This window comes from Adiantum capillus-veneris, chromosome 19 (assembly GCF_014529385.1).
Source record: "Adiantum capillus-veneris isolate H3 chromosome 19, ASM1452938v2, whole genome shotgun sequence".
Classification (NCBI taxonomy): domain Eukaryota; kingdom Viridiplantae; phylum Streptophyta; class Polypodiopsida; order Polypodiales; family Pteridaceae; genus Adiantum; species Adiantum capillus-veneris.
The window spans coordinates 135,752,049-135,762,307 of NC_140949.1; the positions used below are offsets into that span (position 1 = coordinate 135,752,049).

The following is a 10,259-nucleotide window of genomic DNA, read 5'->3' on the forward strand; positions in this document are numbered from 1 at the left end:
AGCGGACAGTGACGCCCGTAATTTGCTGCTTGAGTTGTCTCCGTTGTTTTTTGGTACTCAAATGACACATGTATTGCCATGGGCCCTTACCAAGGACTATCAAAGCCCGATCCGTTATAAGTGCCCGATATGGGTGGAAATCCTTGATTTCCACGTACTTGGCGTCACTTTCTTCCTATTCTCGCCTCCCATTTGGGAAAAGTAATTTGTCCCCCCAAACTTGATGCCAAATCGCTTTTGTGTGCTTCGGGATACGGATGTTCCCACCCCTGAAGGTATTATTGTCAATTCGGGGGACCCACTTATTGGGAAACGCCCTTTCAAGCTCAGATGGGGAAAATTTGCAAACTCTTGTTTTTGTTGTGGGAATTTGGACATGCAATCTGAATGTGTTGAGCCTATTTTGCAACCCCCTCCTTCAGTTGTCCCTCAGCTTGCGATTTCTACTGAGAGAGAAGTCCCTAATCCTAGATCTGCCATTGTTGCGGCTTCCGCGTTGCCTGATGCTTTACCTGTGGATAAAGGCAAGGTCAAACCTGTTGCTTCCCCAAATCATCCGGGTAAAGGAAAGTCTGTACCTACTCCTGAAACTAAAAACAGGGGGAAAAATGTGGACTCAGCGGAAGGATCTCATGTGACCCCCAAGAATGTTAAGATGCGTTCGCAACTCTCTTCTCGTAATTATGTACCTCTTGAAGTGAAATCTGCGGGGCAAAAACCTCTTCCTTGGAATGATAATCGCACTCTTGCGGATGCATGGAATAAGGTGGTGCACTCTTACAGAGATGTAGTGGTTCATGGGACCTCTCAATCACCTGCAGGCTTTGTTTCCTCTGAGACAGGCATGCAGAATAGTGTGGATCGTGGTTGAGTCGCGGCTTGCTGATGTTGATGCGCTAATGGGCACGTCAACTTAGTCCCTTTCTTACTTTGCCTCTGTACATATCTCTTGAATGCATAGTTGTGTTAAATGCATTTCATATAATGTGCATGGGTTATATAACCCTGATAAGTGATAATTAACCTGACACTATGTACATACATGTAAGGCAGACATTGTGGTCTTGCAAGAGCATAATCAGCATGAATATGCTAGGCAATGCTCGTATTTTGCGGGAAACTGGATAGCATAAGCAGGTTTGTCAGGCTTTTCAGGTGTTTTGATTATTGTTAAGCATGAGTTACAGCCAGTTCTGGCGTATAATGCATAGTTACTGAGGAACGCCTTCTACAAGGCCTGGAACGTCAGAACGGCATTCCGGCCGGTCTTAGGTGTAGGTAACGTCCCAGAACAGGTGGGCGTTTCGGCAGGCAGGTAGGTACCGGAACGGTCGTTCGAGAACGGGGACCGGAAGTGGCAGGGAACGACGGGCAACGGTCAGGCAGCTTCCAACAGCCAGAAACGAGCAAAACAGGCAGTTTTTGGGTGTCTTTTCTCTGGCAGTCCTTATAAATTGCCCCCCCTCACCCGTTTCATTCACAAGTGTAACAAGCTCTCAAGCTCTCTATCTCTCCCTTGCTATCAAGCTCTCTCTCCCTTGCTCTCAAGCTCTATCCTCAAGCTCTTCAGCTCTCTCCCTTGGGCTTGTCCTCAAGGCTTCAAGCTCTCTCTCCCTTGGTCTCGACTCTCAAGCAGTGAAGCCTCCCTCTCAAGCTCTCATGGACTCACAGAGTCAAGCCTCTCTCTCAAACCCTCAAGGATCAAGCTTTCTCTTTCTTGGATAATCCAATTATCCATGGACTCTTCTTCTCGTACAACCCCCTCCGTTCATGCACGCAACACTCAAAGGCAAAGGAATGGTCGTGGTGGGACGAAGTGACCTCGGAGGGCACCTTGTCGGTGACGGGAGGTTCTCGGGCATGGGCATGCAAGCTATTGCTGATGGAGTGGGAGGACTATGGCTATGATGGCCCTGAGCTTCAGAGATTGGCAATCCGTATCCTCAGCAAGTCAATTAGTACCTCATGCTTGGAGCAATTGTGGAGTACCTTTAGCCACATTGCTTCCAAGAAGAGGAATCGGCTTGGAGTGGAGAAGGCAAATGATCTTGTCTTTGTCAGCACAAATTGAAAATTCTTTGCAAGAGTGCAGGTAAACAGACAGATACTTTTACACAGTGGGAGATGGAGCAAGAGGCTCATCGGGCAGGTGGAGATACAGAGGCACCGACACCAGGTACTTCATCCATGGTTGAGGTCGATGAGCTGGGCCTAGAGCTCGATGATGAGGAATGGGAGGATGTGCATGACGTACAACCGGCTACTACAAATTGGGAGGCTTCTCAAGCTAGTGGGTCTTGAGTCTTGAGTCTTGAGACTCTAGAGTTGAGACTTTAGGACTTCCATCATCCTTAGTACTTACCTTTTTGTATTGCGGCTTGCCCTCTTTGTAGCATCTTTATGCCATATGGTATTTTTCACCTTAGGTCTTTTTGTATTGTGGTTTGCTCCCTTTATAGTCTCATTATGCCATACGGTATTTTGTAGCACCTTGGCGGGCCTTGTTAGCCAAAATTAAGTGAAAAGTGTGTTTTGCTCAATGTTATGGCTCAACTTTCAAGTCTTATCTCTAACTTCTACTCTTGCAATTATTTGAGAGCTCTAATTTGTAATTGCATGTGTTATTGTGTATGGGCATTGTGTCTGTTCTATATGCACCATGACCGTGGCGCCGCATATCACAATCAAGTCATAATAAGGTTGAATGGTCTTCAAATCTTGCTTTTTGTGGGTATTAGAGTCAAAGGACTCTAGTACTACTTGTATTCAAACACATAACGCTAAAAATTGCATTATTTGGGTGTTTTTAAGCCTCCCGTTCCGTGTCTTCCCGTTCCCGTTTCGCAGGGAGGCCCGTCGCCGCTCCCATTCCGCATTTCGGATAACTATGGTATAATGATCTAGCGGATCGTTTGATGGTGGTCCAAGGCACGATCAATGACCGGATTTATGAATTTGGTGGTGTATATGCACATACGGCCCCGGGACAACGAGCTGTTTTGTGGCATGAGATATCTTTTTATCCATGGCTTTCCAATGCGTTGCTTTGTGGTGATTTTAACAATGCACCCGCTTTATCAGATAACACCACAGGACATTCGCACATGCTGAGCATAGAATTACAGGCCTGGATAGATCTTGTTGCATGCACATGGATGTTGGACTTGTGGACCCTCCTGCATCTCAATGTCTCGAGGTACACATTTCAACATAATGCTCTCTCTGCATATCATGTAAGATTAGATTGGTGGTATGTCCTCGACATGCAACAATTTGATGAGTTTGTATGCGAAATGAGCATAGACCATTCTTTGCTTTTATCTGATCATGCTCCCGTTGTGATGTTGTTGTGCTTTGGGCAACTACACTATGATCGGCCTCTTGCTAAGAAAAACGTCCATTGCACATCAACAATGCATATCTTTCACATGAAGCATTCCGTGAGATGATTTATGATGTTATTCCCCCTCTGGTTGCCCAAATGTATCTTGATCCTGATGTGGCTTGGGTTCGCTTTGTTTTGCGTGTGCAAAGTGTGATTGAGGATTATGGCAAGCATTACATGTTTCAATTACGTCGTGATGTTGAGGATGCCAAGCATGTGCATCAATAGCTCCAACTCTTAGCTGACACACGTTTGTTGTCGGAAAGTGAATCGATAGCGCTTTGTCGGGCCCGGGTGTGTTTGTAGCTTAATGACAAACAAAAATTGGACAAATGGCAAACTCGTGCTTGCCATTGAGGGCTTGTAGACAAGGGATGTGCCTCAAAACAGTTTTTTAAGCACTTGCATCATTCAAGGGCTCCTCAAACTATTAAGTGGTTATGCTCCAACCAAGAGTCTGGACAGCCTCAAAGTGTAAGCTTGTGGATGTCATGATGTCTCATTTTAGGAATGTCTTTGCCGCTCCCCCTGCGGCATCCGTTGAAGTTATTCATGCACGTCAACTTTTATTATCTACAGTGCATTCAATTGTCGTGCCTCAAGATGTTTTGGCCATGGAGGCAGATTTTACAGAAAATGAATTGCACTGAGCATTGCTTGCTCTTGGAAGGTGGCGTTTGCTTGCTTGGGACGGGCTCACTATGGAAATTTTTTTCTCCTTTTGGGAGCCTTTGAAAGAACCTTTACTTTACATGATGAATGCTGCATGGGTGAAACAAAATTTACCGATGTCTTGGAAAGAGGGTTTGTTGAAGTTGTTGCTTGAACAAGCGCTTTGTGAGCAATTCTCGCATTGGGAGCCGATTACTCTTATGCCGGTCATCTATAAAATCTTGGCCAAAATCATTGTGAACCGTATCAAGGAACCTCTTATGGCTGGTATCCATTCCGCGTAGTATGGCTTCATTCCTCGTTGCCAGATTTTGGATAATCTGGCCAATGTATTGATTGGAATGGAATATGCCAAGTATACCCAGCAGGATGTTCTCGTGATGCAAGTAGACATTGAAAAGACTTTCGATACGGTACAATGGGATTTCATTGCCGCCACAATGCGGACCCTTGGATTTGGTCCGAAGATGGTCAATGTTGTATACTTGTATGCTTGCAGTACATCTTCCGACCTCCTTGATGGGGAGCTAACAGAACCTTGGTCCCTTGGATGCTCTGCTAGATTGGATTGCCCGCTTAGCGCCTTGATGTATGCCATTGCCACTCACCCTTTGTTATTGTATTTGGATCACTTGACTTTGCTCGATCGTCTTCATGGGATGAAATTACCCAATGGGGAGTCGCAGGGCAAGCCTATGCTGATGATTCGTTGTTCATGCCCCGCAACAACCAGGATGACGTGCGTGAGATTATGTAGGCATTGGATACATTTGGCCTGGCAGCAGGCCTTAAGGTTAACTTTTGGAAATCCAAACTCTTGCCTCTTGGTGTTTGTGATTGGCATCATCTTTTGTGGCTTGGTGAGATTCTTGATCTGCATGTGGTGGTCAGGCACTTAGGATATCCTATCGGTTGACAGGTAACTAATACCCAGCAAATCATTGGGTCATGCAACGATTGAATGTCAAATTGCACTATTGGAAACTGTCTACATGGCCGCTACATGTCTGACTTCGTATTGTGCAAAGTATCATGATGGCATATGTTCAATTTTACTTGCTGTTGTTGCATTGGCCTCGCTCCCGCCTCTCATTGTTTATGTCTAGTATTTTATCTCACTTGTGGCGCATTAGTTCCCATAAGAAAGGCCTCGGTTAGTTGGCAATAGAGAAACTTTGCACTCCGAAGCGTCTTGGGGGGCTGAATATTGGACCTTCATCGCCATGCATTGGCAAGGAAGGCTACATTCTTGCCTACTCTTGCACGACAATCTCAGCCATGGACTATTATGGTTGTTGATCTATGTCGGCACGTTACCACGCCCGCCTTTGGTCATTGGCAGGCTTCCCTTTTGGAGATTGTATTTGGCAAAGATGGTCGGTTGTATTCCTGGTTGCTTGATCACCTCTGGCTTACTCTCTGTTTGGAAAGTTGTTACGGATCATCTCTCTTAGCATGGTAGGCAGCAAGCAGATAGGAATTCGTTGCATTTGGAAAGCATTCATTGGAGTAGAGTGTTCTCTCTTACCCTGGTTGATCAGTCGCCTCATCAAGCCTACTTCCTCTCTGGTCATGGCATACGCACGGTAGATGATGTGGTCGACTCATGTGGGAATTTACTTACTTTTTCTCAGGTAGCGGTACGCTTTGGGTTGGGCCTGCATTATCGTCAGATTTGGAGATTGTTCAGCATATGCTGGCTGTTTTCCTCCCCATTCCGCCGTTGGCCAGTGGACGCCGTATGCAGGATTGCAATTTATGGGACACTCCTTTGGATGCAATCTCTACCTGCCATATCTATGCTTCTCTTATGCAAGACTCGGTTGGCTGATCACTGTAATGTGCTCTAGGCTTTACACAAATCTGATCAATGGTGGAGACAGGCTCCTACTGCAATCTGAAAGTCTCGCTTGCCTCTCAAGGAGCGTCTGTTTCTTTGGCGCTGTTTCTAGGAGTTCTTCCGGTTGGAACTCTCCTTGCGGCGCGTCGCATTAGCTCCTCTCGCTGTGTCAGTTGCTTCGCTATTGATGAGATTGTCATGAATCTGTTTTGGGATTTTCACTACACTAGGGCTTTCCTTCGCAAAGTTTCTACTTGTTTGCACCTTCGATTTCCCTCGGCGGTTTTCCACAAACAATTCTAGCTTTTTGTCATTCTTCCGACTTCCCTCCAACGATTTGCCATCGTCTTCACATGGATCAGATTTTGGTGGTTGCTATGGTCTTTGTGGCACCATCGCAATCTCCGCATGTTTCACTAGCATAAGGCAAATCCTTTTCCATCGTTCAAGATTTCACTGAGGCAATCGTTACATGTTGCCTTTGATATTGGGGGCATATCCCTGGAAATCTTGCAACTCTTCTATGTTTGCTTGTAGCGCTTTCACATCGCTGAACACTTTTGTGTTCCGCCCTTTGTATCTGATCTTTTTGGTGGATTTTCCTCGCTTTGAGGTTTCCCATAGGTAAAGTAACCAAATCAGGTTTACTAAAAAAAATGTGTGGGGCGCTAGTGTCTGGGAAATCTCTGCCTGAGAAGCTGTTGTATTTAACTGTCTTGTTATCTAGTCGAGTGCTTCTCAAACCACATGGCTAGCTCCTGTTTGATGATTTGATCCCTTAAAATGTCATAGTGTAATGAGGGCTCACTCTTGAGCACTGGAAAGATTGTCATTGGCCTCCCTTTGTGCTGCCACCAAATGATTTGATTGTGGCATTGTAATGCTCCAATAAAAAAGAGAGGGTTGTATAGGTTTGGTGTTCCATTGGCTATTTCTCAATTGATCTCTTATCAAGATACTCTACTCTAGATGGTACCCATGTAGCTTCAGCAGGTTTGTGTATATTGCATTACATCAATTTTCCAGCAAGATATAAAGATATATAGAGATTGTTTCAATGGTTTCTTGACTACTTGAGAAGCTCTTACCGTGAACACGACATTATCGGGGCCTCTACTGAGCCGTTTCGACATAGTGTTGGTCCTTCTGGACACCAAGAACCCTGACTGGGACAAGATTGTATCGTCTCATATCCTAGAAGAGGTACTTGATTTCAACAATTTTATTATATTCCAAAAGACTTTTGTTACCTGCATCTAATTTTGAAAGGTGGTATTCGTTCTATCAGCATGCAAAGCATGAAGACCGCAGTCGCATGAATCATTCAGGAGGCTTTTGGAATCTTGCCATACTTCGAAGGTATCGTCTCATGTGTGTGAAGTATGGATTGTTCTGTGATTGATATCATCCTTTGACCTAACACCACTTTCAGGTATATCCAGTATGTCAAGGAGCATTTCCAGCCTGCATTGACGACCGAAGCAGAGTCTGTGATAGTTAGTTACTACCAGCTGCAAAGGCGGTCTGGAACGCAGAATGCTTGTGAGTTTTCATGTTCCATCCTTATTGGTCCCTTCACTGAAACACACAATGTTTCCAGTACTACGCATGTTTTCATGAACTGTCATTTGAGGAAAAATCATGGGTCATTGCACAGATTCCCTTTCAGACCAAGGTTACAAGAAATTAAGTCATAGCTAGAACATGCATCACTTCGTGTGCTTAAGAGTGCATCCTGCATTCGTGGTCTTTCTTACTTATTGGCTTAGTGACTATAGACTAAGTCATTCAATCATAGCTTATGTAGTCTGGCAAGGTAGAACTCTTATTGATAGGTGTCTTGTAAATAATCTTCCTTCAGCAAGGATAACCATTCGAATGCTGGAAAGTTTGATCAGGCTGGCACAAGGTAAGGTGCCGGGTGCTTCATGTACAAATCCACTGATAGCTGCTCTCAGAATTTAACAAATCCATACCTTTCATGCAGCTCATGCGAGGCTAATGTTCCGGAACAAGGTTACAAGGGCAGATGCCATTGCAGCTATTTTCTGTGTTGAGTCATCCATGACCACCTCAGCAATTCTAGACAATGTTGGCAATGCCCTTCATTCCAGTTTTGCGAATAATCCTGATGAAGAATGTATCCTACTGAACTGCTCTTTGTCTAATTAACATTGTTCTCATAAGACTGTCCCATCGTGTTCTCTTTATCTTTGATTGCTCATGTTATTCGATTTTGACATTGCACACAGATGCGAAGCAAGAGAAAGTGATCCTGGAGAGGTTAAACTTATTGAGTAGCAATGGTAATACAATGAATCATGCTGTTAGCCTTTCAGCTCGTGAGAAGGATCTCTTGCAGACTTCAGACAGCCGGAGAGAATGCTCTTCAAATGGGGCATTTGGCAGGGGAGTAAGCCAAGTGAATGCTGCTACATCAAGGCCTGGGTTCCTTCGTGCTTGTACTTTGCAGTCTCGGCAGGCAAAGCAGCAGCAGCCGTTAGTATCCGGCACATTCACAGAGGAGGGTCTTTTGCATGGGAGCCAGCAAGCGGAGGAGGAGGTGACTTAAAATCAGCCAGATTTCCACTCATCATGTACATAGAAAGAGCACAACAAAGCAGCAAGTAAGTTCTCCTGGTTCAAATCATAAACAAGGTTCTTCTCTCGATCACGTAGTTTCCTCTCTCGATCATTATACCTGGATCACATAGTTCTTAACAAACTTGTCCACCATTGCTTTTGCAACACAGAAGAGTCATCTCTGTCTTTTTAAATCTCTTCTAGCACTTGATTGAACTCTTAAGAAACAATAAAGCCATCTCTATAGTTTGAAAGTCTGGTTTAGCATCTGATTTGTAGTAAAAGACCCATTGAACACTGAGACCTACATGTATAGGGTGCAATTTGTGATATAACTTGTGTAAAAGGCCAGTTGACCTACCTTGTGCTATTGTGCATTCAATATACTTCACCTTGTATTAATCTATTGTGCTTGTGATCTGCCCTTTATCTGCTTGGGGTTGGCACCATTTTGAGAACCTTTTAATGATTGTGCTTATAGAAGATCCTTTGCACTCTAAAATAAGTAAAACCAAGAAAATTTCAATGCATTACATGCAAAGGCAGGTCCAAAAAATGTAAAAATAAATGAAATTTTCATATGTATTTTCACTTAGGTTTGTTTTAAGAAGCCAAAAAGAATGCAAGGACCTCTCATTATTCTTTCTTTCTTGACTTAAAGAAAACACTATTTTGTTAAAAGGGCATACAATGAGTACATTATGGGATCAATTGTTGAGTTTCAGTGCATCATCTTGCATTCTCAAAGAGGTGTGTGGGTGACCTGTTTGCATACGTTCAAATAGGAGGTTGCCTCTTGGGGCTTCTCTCTCTCTCTCTCTCTCTCTCTCTCTCATATGATGATACATATGGATGTGGACACCATTGTACATAGCTTTGTCTCATACCTACAAAGCTCAGCTCATACTCACACCCGTGTTACTCCATTGACCAAGCATTGGAGCTAGGGAGATTGAGACGCCCATGATTAAGGAGAGTCGCTTAGAGCATCGACGGAGACTACAAAAGAGGATTCGAGCCATACTATCTCAACATCCCATTATAGCACCCGCTTGTATTGCGCAACGCACCCATTGTATCAATGGGCACACATACCCGTTCCAACTGCAACACTTCTAGATTCCTTTTTGTATCTCTTGTTTTTTGTACCCAGACATTGTGACAGATTCACGAGTTTGTAACGGATTGGTCTCATAGATCATTTTGGCCGTTTGAAGACGTTAATATATCACTGTATCTCTCTCTCCCTCTTGAATAACAGGTCTTGAGTTCTCCTCGTTACTCCTCGTTGGCTAGATATTTAGGGTCTCTTGAGATAGTTTCCTACGACGTTAAAACTCTCTTCTTCTCGGGTGTGTGTGTGCGCGCTAATTAAAAGAGGAAAATGGTATAACCGTTCTATCACCCAAGTGTGGTAGATTGGTTATGCCATTTCCCCCTTGAATAACAAGTCTTCAATTCAACTCCTCGTCGGCTAGATCTTTAAGGTCTCTTCGGATAGTTTCTTATGACGTTAAAACTCTCTTCTTCTCGGGTGTGTATTTGGGTGTGTGTGCATGCCCTAATGAAAAGAGCTCAAGTTCTCGTCGGTTAGGTCTTTAAGGTCTCTTGGAATAGTTTCCTATGACGTTAGAACTCTCTTCTTCTTGGGTGTGTATGTGGGTGTGTGTGTGTGTACGTTAATAAAAAGAAGAAAATGGTATAACCTTTCTATCACCCAAGTGTGCTACATCCCAACCAGCCTACTTAGTCGTAGGCAAAGCAACAACAATCCTACCA

The 10,259-nt window shown here is 44.1% G+C and overlaps 1 protein-coding gene across 2 annotated transcripts in view; it reads left to right on the plus strand.

Moving 5' to 3' along the window:
* MCM9 (minichromosome maintenance 9) overlaps positions 1-8,840 on the plus strand; it is a 141,730-nt gene extending 132,890 nt beyond the window's left edge. The window contains exons 15-20 of one of the 2 annotated variants that reach the window (XM_086491304.1): positions 6,979-7,100; positions 7,186-7,256; positions 7,330-7,439; positions 7,759-7,806; positions 7,885-8,037; positions 8,150-8,840. In XM_086491304.1, coding sequence (XP_086347430.1) covers positions 6,979-7,100; positions 7,186-7,256; positions 7,330-7,439; positions 7,759-7,806; positions 7,885-8,037; positions 8,150-8,469 — 824 coding nt within the window. In that variant the 3' untranslated portion in view covers positions 8,470-8,840. The remainder of the gene's footprint in view (positions 1-6,978; positions 7,101-7,185; positions 7,257-7,329; positions 7,440-7,758; positions 7,807-7,884; positions 8,038-8,149) is intronic. The other variant, XM_086491305.1, reaches the window with a different exon arrangement.
* Positions 8,841-10,259: the final 1,419 nt, after the last annotated feature.